Source organism: Pezoporus wallicus, unplaced genomic scaffold (genome assembly GCF_028554395.1).
Source record: "Pezoporus wallicus isolate ANWC-B61680 ecotype Strahan unplaced genomic scaffold, APGP_CSIRO_Pwel_v1 contig_8557, whole genome shotgun sequence".
Classification (NCBI taxonomy): Eukaryota; Metazoa; Chordata; class Aves; order Psittaciformes; family Psittacidae; genus Pezoporus; species Pezoporus wallicus.
The window spans coordinates 226,846-251,177 of NW_026640202.1; the positions used below are offsets into that span (position 1 = coordinate 226,846).

Below are 24,332 nucleotides of genomic sequence, written 5' to 3' on the forward strand. Positions count from 1 at the left end.
AGTACACAGGCAACTTAGGATAGATGTGAAATACATTAGAAGGCTGTGGCTGGAAGTTGAAGGCATTTCGTATATAAGGTTGGCTAATTGGGACGCCTCTTGTGTCTCTGCCATGGGGGCTGTAGCATACACTGTGGTTTAGGGTGCCTGAGCTGCCTTCCTGGCTGGGAGCAGGTTTTTTTGCTGGACTGATGCAACTTGTCCCACAGCTGCTGGGGTAGCAGGAGAGGCTGGGAGCCTGTGGCATCAAGAAGGGTTAAGAGAGCTCCTTTTGGCAGCAGGTCACAGCCAGATTGGTTTTGGCTAGGCATGAAGCTACCTATTGACAGCCCCGTGTACCACATGCTGCCAGCGTTGTTGCAGGGCTGGGGCTAGAGGAAACCTTTCAGGCAGCTGGAGCCTCAGGACAAAGTGGCCATTGGGATCTGCTCTGTCACCTGCAAGGTGGCCCAGGTTCATTGTGCGACTCAAAGGTTTGTTGTCATGGAAAAAGAATCTGAGAGCTCTACAGCAAAGGCATTGCGATCAAAGACAAATGTTGGGCAGGATTTAGTTGTAGCAGTAGATGGGAAATACGACCAAATGGTGGCTGGTCTGTCTGGGTGATACCTCGTAAGTATGTTAAAGTTGCTGAAGAGTATTCACATAGTGTAATATTAGGTATCTGCGCTAAATACCTGAATTAGTCACCTTCTGTAGAGGTTCTACCAATTATGATAAGCATAAGACGGTAATTCAGCCACCTTGGTTTAGTCCCTGCTCTTCAGTGCTGTGTGCAGAATTTCCCTGGTATGTGCCATGCTGTGATAAATGGGAGCAGGCTTTTGCCGCAGGGGACAATAATTTATTACTAATACAGTGCCTTATCCATAGTTTGCAATTCAGTCAACTATGCTAAATAAATACGAAGATACCTGCCCCAGAGAACTGTCAGGCGGCATTCGGGAATGGCAGGATAATTTATAGTGCTGAACAAAACAAATACAGTCACATGCAGCTGCACTGTGTGCTGTTTACTTGTGCTTGTAATGCGTTTTTTGTTGGCTGTATGCCTGCTGACACTCCCCAGTATTAGTTGCCTCTTTGTGCCCTGCTAAAATAGCTGTAGGAAAGTATTTTTATGAAATCCGAGTGTTTAAGGGAATTTTGAACACAGCCTGATGAGGTATGAATATTCAATTTAAAGTGAAGATAATTAGTCTCTTCTGTGACGTATACAGGGTTTTCATTATAAGCTTGCCTCTGACTGAGGAAAGCGAAGTGGTATTTTCTGGAGGAAAAAAACCACAAGTGTTCAAGAAGCCAAGCCAGTTAAATCTTTTGGGTTGAATTAGACTTAGACTAATAGTTTCATCTCTTAGAAGTAGTTGGGACAATCTAACTTACAAATGCTGGGCTGGTTAAACACATTTTAATTAAAAACAAATTTATCAGTCTGAAGCATGATTTCAGGGAGTTGAAAACTGCCAAACAGAAGTAATTTCAAATAAATTCAGATAATAAGTTTGAATATTCTCAAGTATATTCAAATTAATCAAAATATGTTTTATTTTGTATTGCATAAAATGATACAAATTTACTAGAAATAATAAGAATAGAACAGTCCTCCTGTAGGATTATATAGCAGTATGAATAGAACCAACTGATTATTTATTATTTTTTTTTCCATCACACAGAAAGGATCTGCTACTGAATTGTTTTTTGCTGTTAGGCTAACTGCTGTCAGTTTTCTTTTATAGCTAAGCCATTGTTCGTATGATGTTTATGAGGATATTAAAATGCATTGAAACGGATAGAATTTTACTAAATGATTATTTACTGTTGCCAGGTATTAAGTGTAGAAGATAACAATCTTGGTTAAGGATTACGCTAGGCGTGATGCTGTTGATACCATGTTAGACACAGTGGGGGACACATATCTCTGTCCTTGAAAGAGTGTGCAGTGTGTCAGGGAAGCTGTCACCCCTCATGCAGATGGGAGAGCAGAGCCCCAGAGCAAGCTGCGCCAAGTGAGCTCCACAGGGTCTGCGGAGGCTCTGCAGCTCTTAAGGGCGTTTTGCTTCGCTTAATTTCCTAGCTGGAAAGTTAATTAACAAGCCTTCTTCGCTGCAGTCAGTGCTCATGACAGCATCACAGCCACAGCAAGTCAACTGCTGCTTCCTCTGCAACAGCCTCTTCAGGCTGCAAGGCTTTGGGCTTGCCTCCCTTCTCCTGCTCTCTAGAATGTGTCTCATCTCTTCTGTAAGCCACTCTAAACCTTTCTCTGCTAGTCAGCTTTTCCAAACAGCGTATGTTCACTGCCGCCCTCTGCGCACTCTTTGTTTGGCAACAGCGCTGGAAAGGAGAAGGGAGAAGCAGCCCAAAGGGAAAGTGGTGTATGTAGTCCTGGGAGTGGAGCAACTAATCACCTCTCTTGCGTGTGCTGCTCCCGTTAATCACTGGGGCATTCCTGGTGCCTGTGAGACAATGGGAATTTATCATTGACTCGCATTCAGTTTGTGGTTCATCACAAACACAAATTTTTTTCTTCTTTTTTTTTTTGGTTGGTCTTTTTCTGTTTTGCCCCCTTTTTTTTTTTTTTGTTGTTGTTGTTTTTTTTTTTTTGGCAAAACTGCTGTCTAGCCTATCAATCCTTACTTATATTGTGCAGTGGTAGAACATGACACTGACATCTAATCTTGTAATAAAGCAGTGACAAAACTCTGTTGAATCATGGGAAATCCCTGTATGTAATCATTTTTCAATTTGGGTTTTGCTTTTCGGGTGGGGGTTGGAACGTTTTTTGTTTAAACACTGCCTAGATTAAATGTGCCTTCGAAGAAGCTTCAGACTGAAATATGCTTCAGCGAAATACACAAAATCCATTTCCAGGTTAGGGGTGGGCATAACAGGTTTAGATTTTGCTGTGGGTGAGGACAGGCCACACAGTGTGGCATTGTTGCCCTGCTGCTGGCACTGTCCTTTGTGAGAGCAAACGCTCAAAGTCCTGTTTGGTTTGTGGTCAGTAAAGATCCTGGCACTGCTTTTTTTCATGGGTTGAGGGGTTAACTGTAGTGGCCAAAACTAAGCTTCTGACAGTATAGTTTCCCCTTTGGCCCTAACTGCTGCTTACAAAACTTTGCCAATACAGCTCCTAAGCTTAAAGGCTGGTTTTCTTCAGCTAAAGGGTGAGCCCTTCTAAGGGCTTCTACTCTCCCTGAGGTTTATTGCAAAATGAGAATGTTCCCTTTGGCATCAAATCAGGTTTGTAAACTTTGTTAACCAAAGAAATACGGAGTTCATATTCCAAAATACTTGGAATCTGGTTGTTGACTTTTGGGTACACAAGGCCATTGCTCTCACTCAGTGCAGTTTTGCCCTTAAGCTTCCAGATGATCCCTGTACACATTTTCTTGTTTATTCCCTTTTCTGTCAGAGGGCTTGTTCCCAGAAAATCGAACATGAGCACAGTTTCCAAATTATGCTGAGGGTGATCACTTTCTTCGGCTGTAAGAGCGGTTGATGGGACGGATTGTGGACATTTTACACGTTACTGATTTTTTAGCACTGCAGATGGGAATATTTGAATTACCAAAGATGATGAATGGATGGGGTGCACACCTAGAAAGGGAGATTGGCAGGTAGGATGCGAGTGTGGGGTTTAGCTTGGAGTTGCTGCCTGTAGGGAGAATGGGAAGGGGTGGTAGCTGGGAGGGACTGTGGCAGACAGTACTCACCAGCAGTGATTTCCTGACCTTCACCCACTGTCCTTGGCACAGCTTGCTGCCCCTCTGTCCTCCAGCCCATCTCCTTCCCTTGGACATCACAGCTTCTTTCTTCATTTGAAATTGACCTTGGTGCCAAAAGGTGAGCTTCCATTGAACAGCCTGCTTCTCTGTCTTGGCTGGGCTCCCACTCTGGGTGCTGGATTATCTTTTAATCGTTATCTTCTTGGTTTGGAGGGGGGGATGGAAGAGACAGAAGTCAGTACCGAATTATAAGGGCTGTTACAAGATTTTGAAGGTGAAGCTGTTCAGTATTGAGGAATAATGCTTTTTGTTTGTACAGTGTTAATCAACTTGCATTCCATTTTCACAGTGACAGCTCAGATACAATTACTCTGCACCATGGGCTGCTTAGGTGAATTCTGTATATTCAAGTGAACTTTTTAACTTGCTAAATGAATCACATGGAGAAAATTAATACTATTTATATTTAATTAAAAATTTACAAACCAAGCAGTAGAGTGTACACAAAGGCAGTGTTACCCTTTATGGTTAAGCTAATCGAGGGAAGCCTTGTGTTTTTTTGAGAGGTGAAGAGTATGAGCTTCTTCTACAGACAATTCACTGCAATAAAAGGTTTTTTTTTTAAAAAAGGATGCTGTCCACTGGAATATTATGAAATCCTGAGCAGGGATATAGCCTCCTTTTCTGTTTGGTCATGCTAATTTCTTAATAATGTCATCTTCAGAGGGTTGGGGGGTGGCTGAAAAGAGTGGAGTGCATATAGCAAGGTTCATTCTGTCTGGTTTCCTCCCTGTATAACTCCAGTCTATGTAGGCATCTTGATAGAGATTCAGTCTTACACTTAGTGCTATAAAATGCCTGAAAACATTTCATTTTGAAGGAGGTGCAGTATGCCTTTCTCTTGCTTTTAATGAAAGTTTATAGCCTGCCTTGTTGCCTACAGAATTTCTCAGATGTGACTCCTGAAGGCTGAGGCTCCAGAAGAAATAATAAAGGTCATTTTTAAGTGCAGTTTTAAGCCAAACTTACGAATGTTGAATGCCTGTGGTAAGCTTGGCGAGTCAGATAACTTCTTAACATAGTCCTGTTCGATGCCTTTGGTGTATGAGTGCTTCAGCTACTTGAAGAGAGTGGAACAGCATCTTTTCCTGCATATTCTTTTTCAGCTTGTGAGCAAACTTGCTTCCAGATATACATGTTGTGTATTAATTGCTGTCTCTGTATGGACACTGCTTAGGTCCCAGTCATGCAGTGAGATTTCTAAGCATAAGCAGCTGCTAAAATCACTAATGCAGGATGAGACAGCATGCATGTCTCTGAACAGGGCTTGTTTCATGTCTGGGTAGTGGTAAGGGAGAGCAACAGGGCGTTTTAGCATGGAACTATTGGACAGGCTGTTTCAAGTGCAGGGAAGGGACAGGAAGTTTTAGCAGTTAAGCTACTGTGTAGGACTGACTCATCCTTGTTTATATATTAAAAAAAAATAGTTTTCTTGTTAAAATAAACAGCAGTTAAAATAAGTAGCAGTTAAATTATTTTGGGAGAGTGTGCTCCTGATTAATAGGACATTACCCAAACATTACCAAAACACAGGAATTTCAGAACATTTCAGAATTAAGCTGCTTTTAAAAGTAAAGAAATCATCTTGCCCTCTGTTCTTTCTACTGTTTCTTTAAGCAACAGTCAAACCAGCTGACTTTCAATGCCATTTGCCTTTGGGAGAAATGTGAACACCATGCTGGTAAACAGTTTTGCCCATTGCAGTTTATAGGCACCTTCACGGTGGTGATAAATGGCTTCTGTTAAAGAGAGGAACAGTTATGTTTAGTTGATTGTAGTGGAGTGGTTTATGCCTTTTTAATTATGCTACCTAAGATGTTTTCCTCCTTAGACACTGTTACATTTATTTACATGTTTTTCCATGTCTTAGTGCAAGTACTAACAGCATTCTAGAGCATTCTTCTCTCACAGGGAATGGTACCAGTTATCTCCTTGTGATCTGTGGCTCATAATACTGCATCCAAACCCAAATCCTTCATGTCCTGATAGCCCAGAATACAGGCTTGAGTTCTTACTGTGCAGACTGTTAGCTGTAGCTAGTAGGCCCCCTTGGTGGGTTTGAGTTGAATACAGCTGCAGTGGTGCAGTGTTATTTCTGTGTTTGTGTAACTGGCATGCTTTGTAATCAGCAAGACAACCTTTTGGAAAGTATGGCTGACTGAATAAGTGTGTTTCTGATGGCTGTTTCTGCTGGAAGAGGGATTTGGAGAAGGGAGGAGAAGGAGTTACTGAGAATGAGAAAAATGACTCGGAAATATTTGTCCTCTTTTCTTTCCCGTGTTTGGCTATTTCCATCGTAAACTTTGGAGTGATTGATGCCTGTCTGAATAGGATTGAGGATGTGAGGTAACTCTCAGAAAATGAAATATTGTGCAGTTTTTAACCTCCTTCACTACATTTAAATATGCTGAAGGCTGTCAGAGTTTATTAACCATGAAGGATGTTTGTCTAGTTCACACTGACTGGATTTATGATGTCCTGCCTTTTTTTCCAAGGAGAAAAAGAAACACCAATGTTTATTCTAATTTCTGAAATTGCTAACATGATTGCTTATATCCCACACTAGGTATTGAAGATGAGCTCCTGCAGACAATTAAAGTTGCTTTCCATTAAGAAGTGTGTGCACTGCGCTTAATGAAGCAGCACTTAGCTTTGCTAACATTGCTCTGGAGCAATACGGAGGCTCTTTTAACACGAGTAGATTCCCAGAACTCTTGCTTTGTAAATAAGGTCTGTTCCCAGCAAGTCCTAATTGATAATGACTGTTAATGTAATACCTGCTGGCTACGCCTAGCCTTTACTAAAAGAGTTCTTTGAAACTTATTGATCGAGGCAATCAATTTAGTTAAAAAAAAAACCCCTCAAAATACAAAAAAAAAACTCCCAGACAACCAAACAAAAAACCTCCACAACATTAATTTGGCCTCAGTTTTCTCATTTTTTTTTCTTTATTTGGTTGAATGAGTGAGATTAAAGTCTCAGAACCCTTGTCTGCCTTTTTATTTGTAAAGCAGGTGGTGGTTTTAGGTTTACTTGTAATGATGGCTCCAGGAATTAAGATTATATGGATACTAAATAATGTTATTTTCTGTCCAGGTTGACCAAAGGCTGTCCAGAAACAGATGAACAGAATTTGCTGAACTCTTTGTATCATCAGTTCTATATAAACTAATTATTGTTTATTTATTTATCCAGAAGGTGAGGTTTAGTTGCAAGGTTGAAATGGCATTCCCCTCTTGTTCTCAGTCATTAGTACTCTGTATTTGCACAGTGCTGTACAGACATCAAGTATTGAACCCTTGTCTCAGCCAGGTCTGCCGCTGTCTACAAAAAGGATGGGAGCTGTGCTTTGATCCTTCTTACCGCTCCTATTCTCTTAGAAACCTGAGGTTTGATTTGATTGCCATTATCAGAGAATGGATAAAATTAAACATAGATCATCCAGCAGTGGCATTCACCTAATGTTTTTCTGTCACCCTGTCTTCCTTTGCATATACCTCAGTAGTTGGATTTCTAGTGATGAATTAACCATTGGAAAGTAGTCAGCTTTTGAAGGGATACCTCTTTATTCTCCTTTTGTGTATTTTTACTTAAAAGTGATGCAGTTACAATTTTGCACAACTTGTACTAGATACTGTACAAATGCTCAGCAAAAGATAAAACTTAACTACAGACGAGCTGGAAAATGGTAGTCTCTAACAGGATGTATGGAAAAAAATGTTGATTCTTAGTAAAGGTAAAATATAAAAGTAAAGTAAAATATATAATTATTCTCTCTTAATTGTTGTGTGTTGTTTGCTTTGTGCTTCTGACTGCATTTTAATGTTGCTTTTAGTTTGTATGGTGCAGTTTTATCTAGCACTGCACCAGTAAGGGAGACATACACGTTGGAAAAATAACCATACAATTTAGCAGAATATTTTAGTTGGATGAATTTAAATTTAAGTAACAGTTTTTAGTGAATTTGATTGTAATTTTAAGTGTTTTCTTACAAAGGGGTCATTTGTGCTACCTTGGAAGCTTGTTTGTGCCCTTATTTATTTTGTGTATCCCAGCTGTATTTGGCAAGACAGTTGTACTCTTGAGTGTTTTGTTACAAGTTTATCAGCTAGGTCGGGTAATCTGTTAATCCTGCATCTGAAGTGGACACAAGATTAGTGTGGTTCAAAATTTATAGCTCAGCATGTGCTTTACAACTGACTAATCCAAACAGTGGAGAATTGCTGCAGTTGTAAATGTTCTAAGGGACAGATAGTGCAATAAAATAATTAAGCCCACAGCTGGTCCATTAAAAATTAAACATTGGTATAGCATAGTCTTTTGCTGTGTATGTAGTCATAAAACCAGAAGAACAAATTACACAATGCACTTTTATTTTACCTTGCTCTGTATAAACCATTAATTAAAAATAATTAAAAAAAATTATTAAGCATTTCTTTCCCAGCTATTGTTACAGACTAACATATTACTCTGTAATGTATTTGGTGAGAAATGTGCTTAATAAAATACACCCTCATTTACAGAAAGGTACTTAAAATATAATAGACAATGATAAACATTTTGTAGTTCTTCTCAATATTCAGTAGTGTCATAAACAGTTTTGAACTTAGGGATTTTGTAGACTTAAAAAAATGTAACATTTTTCAGTCTCAAAATTTTTCATTCTGCATATTCTGTTGTTTGTTTTCCCACCGTGCCCCCTTATGGACCTCCATGGTTTTAGCCTTTGTTAATAGTTGCTGTTTGTTAACAAGACTGCATCTCTGCTGAAAATGGCTTGACAGCTGGTGTGATTGACAGCATTCAAAACTAGTAGAGAAATCTGAATTTTTCTCATGATGTTAAATTATATTTGTTTCTCTAACACTGCAGTTACCCTTCACTTCACTAGGATCCCCTCTTGCCAGTACCATAGGGTTGTGCTGATGTTAAGCAGTGCCAAGCAGTACTGTCTAGTTGTACATCCTGCCACCCCAGGAATATTTTTCAACAAGTGGTTTTGCTGAACACTCTTGCTCTTGATTTTCATCCTTTTGTGACTTCTGCATGGGAGCCTCCTTGGATGTTGTATTTTGGGAAGCCACAGGGTTATTGGGAGTGAGGGCCAAGAGAGAGAAGGCAGGACTGCAGCATTCCTGTTGTCATACCACAACCATTTAAAAATGGCATTTGCTGCACCCCTCTGAGATTGGTGTCTAGGGCGGGTGGAAGTGGCTGCCTGGGAGTGAAGGGTTGGTACCATAAGGATGCCTGGGACTGTTCCCAGAACTGGGAACCAGCTGGTGCAGAATGGCCCACCTCTTTCCTATCAAGTTGTTTTGCTCTGAACTCATGCTTAAGAATGGTTTCTAACGACTGGTACTTGACCCAGCTGAGGGTTCTGCCAGACATCATAGTAACATTTTAGCTCTAGAGATAACCAAGGTTCATGAGAAATGGATGAATGCACTTGCAGGGAGAGTGTGCCTGGGAGCATTCTTCTGCAGTGTTTAGTTTAGGCCCAGCCCAAATGGGGTGATGAGGAGATACTAGTCTTTTTCTCCTCTTCACCATTCCATATGGAGGTCAGCATCGGTTCAGCAAGCTCATGATTAAGACATGGATAGACCTCTGACGTTTTGAGTGAAAAGCTGCAGTCATCATGCACATCAGTAGTGAGTCCTATTGATGGATGAAGGGATGTTGGCATGGATACTGAGGCCAAACTGGCCAAGGATTTTGAGCAGGAGGAGGGGCTTGACTTGGAGGAGATATCATAGAATCATAGAATAGTTAGGGTTGGAAAGGACCTTAAGATCATCTAGTTCCAAACCCCCTGCCATGGGCAGGGACACCTCACCCTTAACCATGCCACCCAAGGCCCTGGCCAACCTGGCCTTGAACATTGCCAGGGATGGAGCATTCACAGCTTCCCTGGGCAACTCATTCCAGTTGCCTCACCACCCTCACAGTAAAGAATTTCTTCCTTACATCCAATCTAAACGTCCCCTGCTTAAGTTTTAACCCATTACCCCTTGTTCTATCACTACATTCCCTAACGAATAGTCCCTCCCCAGCATCCCTATAGCCCTCCTTCAGATACTGGAAGGCTGCTCTGAGGTCTCCACACAGCCTTCTCTTCTCCAGGCAGAACAGCTCCAACTTTCTCAGCCTATCTTCATACAGGAGGTGCTCCAGTCCCCTGATCATCCTTTTGGCTTCCTCTGGACTTGTTCCAACAGTTCCATATCCTTTTTATGTTGAGGACACCAGAACTGCACACAATACTCCAAGTGAGGTCTCGCGAGAGCAGAGTAGAGGGGCAGGATCACCTTCTTCGACCTGCTGGTCATGCTGGTTTTGATGCAGCCTGGGATATGGTTGGTTTTCTGGGCTGTGAGTTCACAGGGATAGCAGAATGGCATTTTAATTTCAGTTTCTTTAAAAAAAAAGAATGTTCTACTACATTTGTGGCTTTCAAGGGTGTCTGGGTCATCCATAAAGGTGGATGTAACATCATAAAGATGGAGTAACAAGAAGAAAGCCTGGAGAGACAAGGAAAACTCTGTGATGAGGGCTTTTTTGCAGTGGCTTTGACATGGATTCTTGTACAAATAGACCACCTGACAATGCACACCACTTAATACTAACGGTCTTTTTTCCTCTGAATCTTTAATGAATTGTCACCTGTGGTTTAATCTATGGGGCAGGGACCTGGAATGGAAACCTGTGGTGGTGACACTTTGTACTGCTGATGTTGTCCAGTCAACACTGTCAGAATGCACTGAAGAAATGGGTGTTTATATTTAGAACCTAGGTACATTTGGGGGTATATTTGCGTAATGTTTTTGCTAATTCTGTGTCCAGCCCTCCCTTTTATTTAAATTTATTTTACTGTTTTTCAGAGGTTTGCTATGAGAACTTTCTCCACATGAAACCTGGATCCAGTTGTCCCTGCTAAAGTAGATTTTGTTGTTGTTGTTGTTTTTTATTTTTCTAAATTTAAAATCTCAGATGGACCACCATGGCCCTTCACTTTACAAATTCTGAAGTTAAGCACATTAAATAGGAAAATCTACAGATTTCCAGTGACATCTTGACAGGGAGTGGTAGAACTTCAGAATTACTGATTTTCTGGTATCTGTAAGAAGGCATCAAAAGAACTTTTTTTTTTTGCATATGCTGCAAACGTCTGTTGAATTCATTTAACTCGGTGTTCAGTGAATCCATTGATCATGTGCAAGAAATGCTTTTTTTTTCCTCTCCACTGATGTGTAATTTGGCTTCTGAAATACTTTTTGCTCTTGACAGAACCTGAATATGAGCCACAGCTGAACGGTGTTACATAAGGTGTATGGAAGCATCTGGATGGCTACTTGATGTGTCTTACTCATGTACTTAATATTAGGGTTAGACTAATGAGGGAACTATTAGAGAAGGAGTTGGCTTTGTTGTAGCATGTTGTGATGGTGTAGGCATTTTTACCTAATACCTAGTTTCACCTAATTTTCACACTGTTTTTGCAGTTCCTTGATCCTATCCACACTCTTCTTCTTGATCAGGTTTAAAATTTCAAGTTTATAAAATCCTGTCTAGATTCCTTTTACAGCACTCTCCAGTATCTTGCGCTCATAACATTTTTCTATAACTGAAGCATAGCTCAGTGTGCTTTTACAAAGTATTTCCATTTACATAGGACTTGTGAAGAATGTGATTATGATCAATGTCGTGGTTTAAACCCAGTCAGGTAACTTGTTCATTCACTCCCAGTGAGTGGTGCCGAGCTGACAACAATCAAGGTCCGTGTCCCGTTCCCCCCCCCCGGGGTTCTCCCCTTCCCCACTCCCGGAGGAACGGGGAGGAGGATTGAAAAAGTGCAATTCCCACGGGTTGAGACAAGAACAGTCCAGCAACCAATGTACAACACAAATCACCACCACTACTATCAACTACAACAATGATAAGGGAAAATAACAAGGGAAGAGAATACGATACCACCGGCCAAGAAAACGAGTTCCACCCGGAAGCCCGTGTCCTTCCGGGTAACTCCCAGTTACCCCCCACCCCGGCCATGACGTGCTGTGGTATGGAATACCTCCCTGGCTAGCCCGGGTCAGGCGCCCCTTCTCTGCTTCCTCCAGCTTCCCCTCCTCCCTGGCAGAGCATGAGCCTCACAAAGTCCTTGGTCAGGGTAAACATCACTTAGCAACAACCGAAAACATCGACTTCACCAACACTGTTCTCAGGCTGGAAGTCAGAACACAGCACTGCACCAGCTAACACAAAGGGAAAAAAAAACATGACTGCTACTGCTGAACCCAGGACATTATCCACCCCTTATTCCATACCATTCACGTCGTGCTCAGATCCCACATTTTCAATACACCATCGCTCTCCCATATATATACATCCATATACATACAGACCAAGAGGAAAAGATCATTTTCTTAGTGCATGGACCAATCCCTATAATGCTGCCGAGTCCATTCGGTCCATGATGTTCAAAGTTCATTCTCTGTTGGGATGATGGCTGGAGGGAAGTCAGGGCCAGTCGCTGGTGACCTGGAGACATCTAGTTGATGGGCTATAAAAGCATTACACAGCAGGCAACGGCATACAATTGAGTTCACTGGCTGTTTTCCCCTAAAATCAAATCCCCTTGAGGTATACATCGGACTTCCCCATCTTCCCGCATTACCCACCAAGTATATCCAGGTCCCTGAGCAAAAGCAATCCCACGAGTGGGTTTGCCTTTACCTGAAGCAGGAATTACCCAGACTGTCTTCCCCAGCAAATTCTTCATATGCACCACGGGAACTTTGTCCCCCTCTACAATATGTAAAAGTTCTGACTGGGCTGGGCCAGCCCTGTTGGCAGATCCTCTGGTGTTGACCAACCAGGTGGCCTTTGGTAAGTGTGTATCCCAGTGCTTGAAAGTTCCCCCACCCATTGCTCTCAGTGTAGTTTTTAACAGCCCATTGTACCGTTCGATTTTCCCAGAGGCTGGTGCATGGTAGGGGATGTGATATACCCACTCAATGCCATGTTCTTTGGCCCAAATATCTATAAGGTTATTCCAGAAATGAGTCCCATTGTCTGACTCAATTCTCTCTGGGGTGCCGTGTTGCCACAAAATCTGTTTCTCAAGGCCCAGGATAGTGTTCCGGGCAGTGGCATGGGGCACAGCATGTGTTTCCAGCCACCCGGTGGTTGCTTCCACCATGGTAAGCACATGGCGCTTGCCTTGGCGGGTTGGTGGCAGTGTGATATAGTCAATCTGCCAGGCCTCCCCATATTTATACTTCAACCATCGTCCTCCATACCAAAAAGGCTTTAACCGCTTAGATTGTTTAATTGCAGCACATGTTTCACACTCATGAATAACCTGGGCAATAGTGTCCATTGTTAAGTCCACCCCTCGATCACGGGCCCATCTATATGTTGCATCTCTGCCCTGATGGCCTGAAGTGTCATGGGCCCACCGGGCCAAAAATAATTCACCTTTATGTTGCCAATCTAAGTCCATCTGAGCCACTTCAATCTTAGCCGCTTTATCCACTTGTTGGTTGTTCTGGTGTTCCTCAGTGGCCCGACTCTTGGGTACATGGGCATCTACATGACGTACCTTCACCACCAGGTTCTGCACCCTGGCAGCAATACCTTTCCACAGTGCAGCAGCCCAGATGGGTTTACCTCTGCGTTGCCAGTTGCTCTGCTTCCATTGCTGCAACCACCCCCACAGGGCATTTGCCACCATCCATGAGTCAGTATAGAGATAAAGTACTGGCCACTTTTCTCGTTCAGCAATGTCCAGGGCCAGCTGGATGGCTTTCACCTCGGCAAATTGACTCGATTCGCCCTCTCCTTCAGCAGTTTCTGCAACTTGTCGTCCAGGACTCAATACAGCTGCCTTCCATCTCCGATGCTTTCCCACAATACGGCAAGAGCCATCAGTAAACAAGGCATGCTGCTTTTCACTTTCTGACAGTTTATTATATGGTGGGGCCTCTTCAGCGCACACCACCTCCTCCTTTGGTGACATTCCAAAATCTTTGCCCTCTGGCCAGTCAATGATGGCTTCTAGAATGCCTGGACGACTGAGATTTCCTGTTCGAGTTCGTTGTGTAATTAGTGCAGCCCATTTACTCCATGTAGCATCAGTTGCATGATGTGTAGAGGAGACCCTGCCTTTGAACATCCAGCCCAGCACGGGCAGCCGGGGTGCCAGGAGGAGCTGTGCTTCAGTGCCAGTCACTTCCAAAGCAGCTTGAACCCCTTCATAGGCTGCCAGTATCTCTTTCTCAGTTGGGGTATAGCTGGCCTCAGATCCTTTATATCCCCGACTCCAAAAGCCGAGGGGTCGACCTCGAGTCTCCCCTGGAGCTTTCTGCCAGAGGCTCCAGGTAGGACCGTTCTCCCCAGCTGCAGTGTACAGTACATTTTTTACATCTGGTCCGGTCCAGACTGGTCCAAGGGCTACTGCATGAACTATCTCTCATTTAATTTGCTCAAAGGCTTGTTGCTGTTCAGGGCCCCATTTAAAATCATTCTTCTTCCGGGTCACATGATAGAGAGGGCTTACAATCGAACCGTAATTCGGGATGTGCATTCTCCAGAACCCCACTGCACCCAAGAATTCCCTTTTTTGTAGTAACATAGAAACTTACTTGCAGGTTTGTAAGTCGTTATACAACAACTTCATAATCACACAAAACTGCTGTTTTTAATGACTTTCTAATAGAGACACTACCCAAGGATTTTGTCTTTCTTGTTCTTATTATGTTGTATAATTGGCTTCTGGTAGTATCAAACCACTAGGAAATTTCTCTCAGTAACATAATTACTCTTTAAATGTTTCAATTCAGTCTTAGCATGGTCTGCTTTCCCAGAACCTCGTATTTAACAATGAGACACTTGGAATTATGTGTGTGCCTGGCTGTAATTTTGGCAGTTGATGCAGTGATGTGTTCACATTGGAATACCTAGGGCTTTCATCACTTCAGGTTTTGATTACCAGGACTGTCACTGGGTAGTATTTACATCTAGATGTATATATACGTCTATCTGCATCTACAGTTACAGACTGTAATTGGATTCAAAAGCTTATAAATGCATAGCAGCTTTCTCAGAAGATTCACAGCAATCCAACTTTTGTTAACAGTAAAATAACATTCAAGGTAAAAATCTCCATGCTTGACTTTAATTATCAAGGATTTCAGTACATGGGCTTTTGGGTTTATAATCGCTTTTATGCGTTATATATCAGTTACTACTGCTACTATGACTACTAGCATATGCATCTGTCGAATTTGGGGGGGGGGGGGGGAGGGGCAACCACAAAGCAAAACAACAAATTTTGATGTATATTGAACTTAATGGGATGCTGTATAGAACATCATGGCTACATTAAGTGTGGGCTGTATTCAGCAGCATGAGTTTGCAGTAGGAAAATACCTGAAATCAATCAAGTTTTTGGAGTACACCTATCAAAACTCCTCAGGAAATTGTGCAGAAACCTCTCTGGATTATACTGTCTGTAGACTACTTCTGTGGAAGCTGATACACTCTTGATGCCTCCTCTGGCACCTGATGCAAGTGCTGTCTCCCCATACTGTGGCTACCAGCATGCGTCCCTAACACAGTCTAGAGAGAGGAGAGATCACTGTGCTGTGGTGCAGGTGGTGTAACAGTTGAATTTTTCTCCTAAGCAGCTGGGAAGATGGAGCAATAACAAAGAAATCATGCAGTTCTTGTTGGACCTGTTTGGTTATCACAAGCCCAGTTTCTGTAGATGGTGGTAGAACTCTTCAGTGAGCAAATTCATGTTGCACAGTAGGTAAATATAAGGTGTGAAAGCTTTGAGTTATTCATACTGAAGACCTGCACTTAAAGAAGAATTCTCTGTTTAAATGAAAAGAGTTTTTCTTGTCTTTATTTGGTTCTGTTGAATGGCAAATTAATTTGCTGTTTCCTGTAAGTAGTGTTTTGTTTCTGAAGCTCTCAACTAGCAAGTAATGTGCTTTCCAAGTAGGATGGCTTAAATGGAAAGGACTAGCTAAATAAAAGAAACTGATTAATGTGGTGTAGAAATACCAGGACTTTTTGGTGGAAGTGAATACACCTGAAAGTAACTGTAGGTGATATTAAACCAAAGGATAATAATTTGCATCTCTGTGACATTCTTTGCATATGCTTTAAAAATACCTGAAATATGTGATCTCAGCAAAGAATAAAGACCAAGAGGTTTTTCAGGATTTGGACTAGAAATAACCCAAGGATTGCAAGTTTTGCTCTGGAAAACCACTGATAGTTCTGGAGGCCTGAAGCCTTTGTCTCCAGAAACCTAGAAATGTTTATTTGTCAGGCTTTTAAGTGGCACCTAAGTTGTGCAGTGTGCACAATTGTGAGACATTCTTCTCTTTAATACTGTATTCTTCTATTTTTAGCTAAACACTGTATGAGGAGGTTGTGGATACCTAATATTCTCAGTCAAAATAAAAATAGCTACGCGACAGGTACAGAAGAACAAGAAAAGATACACACTTTGTGGCCTGATCCTGTTAATCTTAAACTAATGGAAATTCAGACATCTGCTTTATCTTAACCCACCACTGCTGGTAGCTTAAGCATTCCACTTTTTTCACAACTGGAAAAGCAAATGCCACTTTCTAAATAAGGGGACAGTAGTTAATTCTTTCAGCAGTGGGGTAATAGATTATTTCAGCATTACTCAGAGTTCAGTTCAGTCGTATGATTGCTTAAACATCTGTTAATGCAGAAAAGTAATGCATTGTTTCTGCTCATGCATATTATCCCATGTGCTTCTAATGCATAATTTTCTGTCTGTGCCTTTGCTGACAGGTCCTAGAAGATGATACGCCTCTGCAGAAGAGTTTGGATTAGTAGTGACCTATAACTAGGGATATTTTTTTATGGCCATGCAGGTTATTGGCTTTTTGGGGGGGTTTGGTCGTGGGATTTTTTGAGTCTGGAATTGTGACAATACAGTTTGACCTCCTTCAAAGCAAGGGCTAGAGTAACATACCCTGGGAGACTTAGTGCTGTGCTTTTGATATGTGTTTTTTATGGTGGTATTGTGTTAAGCACCACACATTCAGCATCAGGGGTAGCAAGCCTTGGCACTCAGGACAGACAGGACAGACCACGCACAGGAGAAGAGTGATGTGCAAATGAAGGCACCAGTGAATGGCTCAGTGTCACACAAGAGGGCATCGCTGAGTTCAATCCAGAGATGAGCCTATGTCCACTTGGGCGAATAGGCAGTGTGTTTGGCTGCTGCAGGCAAAGTAATATTTTGGGTTTGAAATATATTTCTGATAGTTGCTCACCACTGTATAGACAGACATTGTCAATAACCATGCTAAATTGCTAGTCGGTATTGTTGGTTTGGGTTTTGGAATTTTTTTTAAATTTAGAATCATTCTGTAGTTTATCAGACTATTTTAAATATAGATTATTACAGGTCAGTTCTGTTGCTTAAGTTAGAACTTGTGCTTCCATGTTATAGCAGAACTTAATACACAGTTAAACTAGTTTACAGTCTTTCTTCTGTTTGTGTTTCTTCCCTGAAGCAGAACTGCAAAGTTTAGCTTTAAGAGACAAACCTTATCTTCATCATTGGATCTTTTTCTGAACGGTGGGTGTATTGTTCTTCTTTTCCCGTATTGGCTTGGTTTATTTAAAGTTGACATTCATATAAACTGCTCAAGTACTTATATATGTAAGCTTTAGAGAAAATAAGGGAAAATAATTTGAGCTCTTCACTTGAAGACAGTTAATAGCCAGCTGGGTTTCTAATGATACTGTATTTTTCCATTGCAATTTCAGCTGAGTAAGGATCTGGTCATAACACAGTTGCCTTCTAAGGTAAACCCATCCTGTTTGAGGCTTTTTTGAGTTAAAGCCAAATTCAGTATCTGTTGATGCTTTGAAAGATGGCAGTACTCTTTAGATGAGCATTGCGCTTGTGATAGTAGTGGTTTCAAGTAGTTATTTGATTTTTATAGTAAAGCAGACCTGCACAGCCACCAGCTCATAGTTTATTTAATTAAAGGCAGATTTTCAAGAAACACAGTTATATCTGCATTCAGGTGGTAGCTAATGATGATACTGTTTGCAAAATCTTCACTTTATTAGAAGACAGTTACAAGACATGTTCCTGTAACTGCATTTGGAAAAGAATCAGTGGTCTGTTTTAGGCACATGTAACTTGGGCAAGCCACAAGGGTAGCTGGAGGAAATCCAAGCCCAGAGTAAGCAAGGAGCAAATATACCTCTGAGGAGTTGATGTCTCTCCAGGGTCAGAACAGCAGTAAAACAAACCTGATTGTGAACTCAGGATTTGAGCAGTAAAAGGGAGGGTCTACGTGCAACATTCATCTCGCATTTCACCCACAGCAGTGCAGGACAGCATGTAAATGATGCCATTTTAGGGTTCCTCTTGCTTAGATAGGAAAGGATTTCCCTCAACCACCAGCTTTCTTCACTGAAATTCTTAAATCTGTCATTCATTAAACCTAAATTCCTTAATAGAAGTGTTAGGTGGCGCTTTGGTGGACCCTGCTTTTTTTCTTTGTAGTTATTTTACAGAGAAATACTTCTAGGCTGCCCACTTGGTGTGATTCATAATTTTTTTCCTGAAGATGATGTATAAAGAAGCCTTTCTTATACATCCCTCTTGCTTCACTAGAGTGAAGTGATATTTATTGTAACATTCTGTGTTCTTCAGAGCTCCATGTCAGTCATGTAGAATTAACTTACTAATTTTGCTGACAAATCTCTCCACTAAAATGAATGTAAGAAGTGTAAGAAAAGAATGACCTAGAGTTCTGTCTGATTCATTACTCATGCTTACAAAGGGATCTTGCCATAATTCATGATCCTAACTTCGGAAAGAAGCAGGTATATGACTGCTGTTAGCTTTGGCAGTAGGCGTCTTTGTAGGTTAGAGGCTTAATTAAAGTTTTAAGAGCCCAAGGGGTTATTTAAACATCCATGCAATTATCTTAGTGTTCAGGAATTTTATATGTTTATTTTTAAAAACCTTTCTTCCTTAATTTCTCTTCTGGGACTGAAAAGAACAGATTGCCATACTAAACTTGTTGTTTGTTGTTTTTTTTTTTTTTGCATTAAATGTGTATTATGATAAAGGACTTCTCACTGTGGCTCAGAATAGATATTATATTCAGAATATTGTTGCCAGTCCTATTCCCTGCTGAATTTCTCCATCTGGTAATATTGCTGTTTAGGAAGTGATAACATATGCATGTAACAAGTTGCCTGTAAAAGCCCAAAATAGGCAATTTGATTTTGCTACAAAAATAATAATAGTCAAGCCCTCTGGTCTGCAATTGCCAGCTTTAAATTATCATGGTTGTTATAAATCATGCAAGGGGATTATGGGAAATAGAGCTTTCAGCTTTTCATTACAAATCCCCCATTTTCTGTCCAGTGATCTAAGGGGGAGTGACAAACAGCCAGCTGTCTAATAGCCTTACAGACCATTACCCTCAGCATTCCTGGGGATAGGAATAGGAAGAAGGAACATGCCTGAATTTTGCAGTATCTTTGGGATCTTAGTGCTTCTTACTACACAGATTAATAGCTAAGAACCGCGTCCACCTCCCCACATAACAGCTACATAAGGGGGCACTGGCAGTTTTCCATGTTAGGAACAATGCATATGTTACACATGCATAATTGGCTAGTTAGCACTGAAAACAAAAAGAGCCTTTTATATGTGTTCATCTTCCCTGTGCGAGAGATGTTTCTTCTTTTTACCTTTAAAAAATAGCATCGAACTCAAGCATTCAACTAATGTGTTCTCTGCCCCTTTGTAAGTACATGTATGTACTGTCAATGGTGGGCACATCAGGACCCTGGAGCTACTTGTATGAACCCTTTGAATAATCATGGGGGAGACCGTCACAGTCTAAAGACTTCAAGCACTGTGTAGAGGGAAATAAGTATTAATTTTAAAATGAAGTTGTAATAATTTCAATTTTCAAACTTTTCATTTTACATCTTTAGATACTATCAGTGTTGTTACCTGCACGACTAAGGCATAGACTTTTCCCTGGAGACCCTGTTCCAATTGTAGATATTCTATGCTTGCTGTCCACTGACTTTGGGGGGTTTAGGCTGCTTCTTTGGGATTGTTTCTTCCCAGCGTGTTTAACAAAATGACACCAGAAGATAATTAGTTCTTGGTTAATGAGCTCTGAGCTAAGAAAAAGGAAGAATTTAGTCGGTAGGAGACTAAATCTCTGGCTCAACATCTAACCCTGCTAAATCTTTTTTCCTATCTAAAAATTATGGGAGCTTATATGAGTAATGTTAAAATCACTATTCCTGTGGCTGAAGTTATTTGAGTTAGTTGTAAGACATTCCTAATGCTTAACTTTGCCCTGATCCTTCCTGTGGCCTGTACTACTTGAGCGCATCTGATGGCCATGATGTGTACATGTGAGAGTGAGGATTTCTGAAATGCCAGTGCCTACATCTGTCCCAAGTATGTCAAATGTTGTCAGGTTCCTTCTCTTGTTTCTGCCTACCACACTTATCCTGACTCTGCTTTCTGCTTGTACCCACTCTTGTTTGGAGAGGGATCACTGCGGCAAGAAGCACTCTCAGCTTCTCGGACTGCTATTGCAACCTGAACCGCTGGAGGCAGTTTATTTCTTTTTTTAGGCCTCTGAGTAATCGGCTACCAAAGTAAGGTGTATTTCATAAAAGGGTCAAATCACTGATTGCTCAAAAGTTACAAGTCATAAAATCGTCAGAATGTTCTGATATTCAAGATGTGCTCTGAGAACTTAGTGCTACTTTAGAAGGGAACAAAGTGCTGTGGAGATGCATAAGTCTTAGGTTTTTTTTTTAATCTGATCTGTGACCAAATGCTGGTATGATACTTTTTCCTTTATAACCATTGTTGTGAGTTTTCAGTCTGATAGTGATCTATTGTATGATTTGTGCTGCCCTGGCAATCTCACTGCTGTCTACTGTTCTGATTCTTTATTTTTAGCAAGGGAAGTTAGCATGCACAAGAGTTATGGAGAAGAAGTTGTATTGAAATTTGTTTGAAATAGGACCTTTTTTTTAAAGTAATGTTTCTTTTCAGTATAACTTTTTTTGTTGTTTATCTGTATAGATCACTTGTTTTCATTCTGAGTTTGGTATTTTGTTTTTAAAACTTATGTTTAGGTTTGATTTCTAGAAAATTGACTTTATTTTTCTTTATGCCTAATACAGAACTGCTTACAGAATAAACTACTTGTCAGTAATCTTTTCAGAGACTCACAGAAAAACAAAGTGAAACCCTTGATTCTTCAGTCTAGATTCTTGTACACTGACAAGATAAATTAGAGCTTCATTAAATTAATGATTCAATAATTAAAAAGGTGTATTCAGAGGAAAGGCTCAGAAAAATGGATGAAGTGTAAATGAGCTCTGCATTAAACTTACCATTGAGCAGAAGAACAATGAATCAAAAATTGCATCTGTATAAATGCACATGCTTTCTGTGGGGAGAAAGTAATTGTTATGCCCAGAAGCATTCTCTGTAACATCTCCCACTCAGTTACTGTCAGCATCAATTAGTCCATTAAGATGAAAACTTCTGAAATGATCCGAGGTTAAAGAGACATTTAAATTTACAAACACTTTGATAAACATATCTTAGAAATGCAAGAAAACTGAAAATTATGTCCTTTTACCATCAAGTTATAAGTGTTCCATAAGGAAGTTATTAGAGATTATCTGATTTGGCATACAGTGATATCTTCAGGGCTGTCTTGTGATATCTGCATACTGAAGTGGGAAGAGGAAGTACTTTCCATTTCTTTTAACTGAAAATTTAAGTGAGTTTATCTTGTTCTCTGTTGCGATTGCTCAGTACATTTCATTATACTGTACTTTTCTGTCATGTACTGTATAACCAAACATGAGAGAATTGATGAGAAATACATAAGTTTATATATGTGAACACAAAAGTACATTTATATTCCTAATATAGTCTTACATTGGCTGCAGGCTGGAAGCTGTTTGAATCCTGCCACCAGTGGTCATCCTGCCAGCGCCTGAAAATAGGCCTCTTTGGATTCCTGAGTCTGATTTAAGATTGTTGATTTAATATTTTTAGAAGAGAAAACAAGCCTAAATTATTGAAGACATAATTGGCTGAAAATATGAATTGCACAAGATGCATGTTCTCACTTGGCATCTCAGGAGAAACACACTCTGGAGGAATTCTCGACCCCACTACTGTGCTAATTTTGACCACCACATGCCCCCAAAAAACTCCTGCCAAAGATACTTTCTGTTGTCTAGTTAGCCACATGTAAAGAAATCTTACATTTTGGTACTGATGCTCTTATAGTTGGACTCTATTTTGCATCAGATGGGCAGTGCATTGTCTTCTGACTTTCCTGAGGTGTATCAAAAGGATTAAGGAGGCTGTGTGGATGCAAAATATGCAGGAAAATCAGGGGCAGGACTTAAATGACAACCATGATGAGAGCTCACAGCATGAAACAGATGTGTGATACAAACATGTCATATGCATATATCCTGCTTTTAAAATAGAACCTAAGAAAAATACAGAAGTGACTATATAGCGACATACATTAACAAATTTGTCACATGGGAAGTCTCTCCTGGGTTTCTGTTCCATGGATTTTGTAGGCCAGTAATGGCATGGGTAATGTTTATTTGAAATAAGGAGCTGGATTTGAGATCTCCCAAGGTGAAGTATTTGACTGCAATAAAATGCTGATTGCTTTCAGACGAGAACTTAAAAAGTTTTATTTTCTTCTTTTTTTGTAGGGTCACTTTTTAGATTCAGAATTTTTAGAGGGAGAAGTGTTTGAAAGCATGAAGAAAAGGGAGACTGAAATCAGCACTAAATGTTTCTTAAGCAATTTACTATAGAGTTTGGAAAAATCACTATTTGAAGTCATAGTGTATATATGGCTCCTGCGGCTTTGTTAAACAGTGCTCTCTAACATTAAGGCTCTTTGTTATTCAAAATTGTGGAGGAAAGCCAGAAGAGAAATAGATTAAAGTATGAAAATGCACAAAGTACATGTGTATCTTGCAAACAGTTCATCACAGAAAACTAACAGAGGGTAATAGAAAAGCCACAACTAGTATGTAAATCTTAGTGACTCTTTTTGCCTTATACAAGATGGCATTAGTGATTGTTGGTGAACAAAAATAAGATCAATATTAAATTTTAATAACAAGTTTATCTTTATCATGATTATGAGGTTCACTTACATTCCAGTAGTAGCTGAATCCACGAGTACTTTAGCATAATACAGAAACAGCTGATGAGGCTTGGATGCCTCACTCAAGGAAGAGCGTATGGCTGGGGATCTAGAATTGCTGAAGGGGCAGTGTTTGGCCCTACATGAGTACACGCCTTCCACCTGCAGTTTTCTCTCCTGGCTGAGTTCAGCATCTTCCTTCTTAACAAACTGCAGTAAATCCCTTTGTTTAACACTTAACCTATTCACATGCACTCTTTGTTGATAGCACCACTCAGCAGACTTGGAGGTCTTATGTTCTGGATATTACTCTGTATAGCCAAGTACATCCAGATTTTCTGTCTCTGCAAAAGGGCTAAGGAAGTGCAGTTCAGGTCTCCAAAGCTTAGAGCCATCTGACTTCAAAAGCAGGGAGAGAGGAGATCAGTCTATTTGCTAAATAGTTTTTGGTGCTCCTGAAGAGTTGAATTTTCTTCTTGTGCTGGAAAAATCTGACCCTTGCTAAACAGAAAGTGAACGTAAACAATGATAAATGTTAGTTTTTTGGTGAAACAAAATGACAGTGTTCAGTGACTAGTGAGGAAGGCAGGAAATGAAGTAAATGTTTTGGAATTTAACAACAAACTGGGCTTTTTAGATTTGTTGTTGAGTGAAGAGAAGGTTGAAGAAGGTGGCCACTGTCTTAGTTCACAGGTAATGCTTTGTTTGAATGCGAGCCATTTGTGGAACTTGTAAAGCTAGCTCTTTAAAAATGAAGCTCTTTAATAATACTTAGGATAGCAGCTGCAACACTTAATAGCCAAATTAAACTCAAAAATGCAAGTGATGGAGATTAGGTAAATTTGCAGCTATCCCCTAAATCTCCCTCCTTTTTTTTCTCAAAAACACTGTCCTAAGGTTACACCATTTCCAAAAGTGGGGAAGAAATGAGAGGAGTGGAGGTTTTAACTTTGACGAAGTTACACACTGAGGCACCAGTCAGGCTAAAATAAAATCTTTGTCTGTGAATTTTAAGCCCTGTACTTTGAAGCAATAAACTGATCACCCACAGTGTCGATTAGTCGTAAGCTTTTTTGATCCCCTAAATTTTGTTTGTATGTTGAACAGTTTGCCAAATCATCTCATACATTGTGTTTTTCCTTAGAACAGTGACAGTTTTGGCAGCATACAATTAATTAATAGGTGATTTTCTTAATATTTTCCTAATATCCTGTATTTCCTTTTGGAAAAATGTTTTCTTCTACCTTTTTACAGCCTTAGTTCCTTGGGCTACAGTTTT

General features: G+C 40.5%; 1 protein-coding gene across 6 annotated transcripts in view; it reads left to right on the top strand.

Moving 5' to 3' along the window:
* Positions 1-24,332, top strand: part of GHR (growth hormone receptor) — a 133,884-nt gene that overhangs the window by 12,732 nt on the left and 96,820 nt on the right. The window contains exon 1 of one of the 6 annotated variants that reach the window (XM_057418035.1): positions 3,478-3,620. The exons of the other annotated variants lie outside the window; for them this stretch is intronic. Within the exon in view, the coding sequence (XP_057274018.1) occupies positions 3,502-3,620 (119 nt within the window). The 5' untranslated portion in view covers positions 3,478-3,501. Of the gene's footprint in view, positions 1-3,477; positions 3,621-24,332 lie in introns of those variants that run through there. 6 annotated transcript variants of the gene reach the window in all.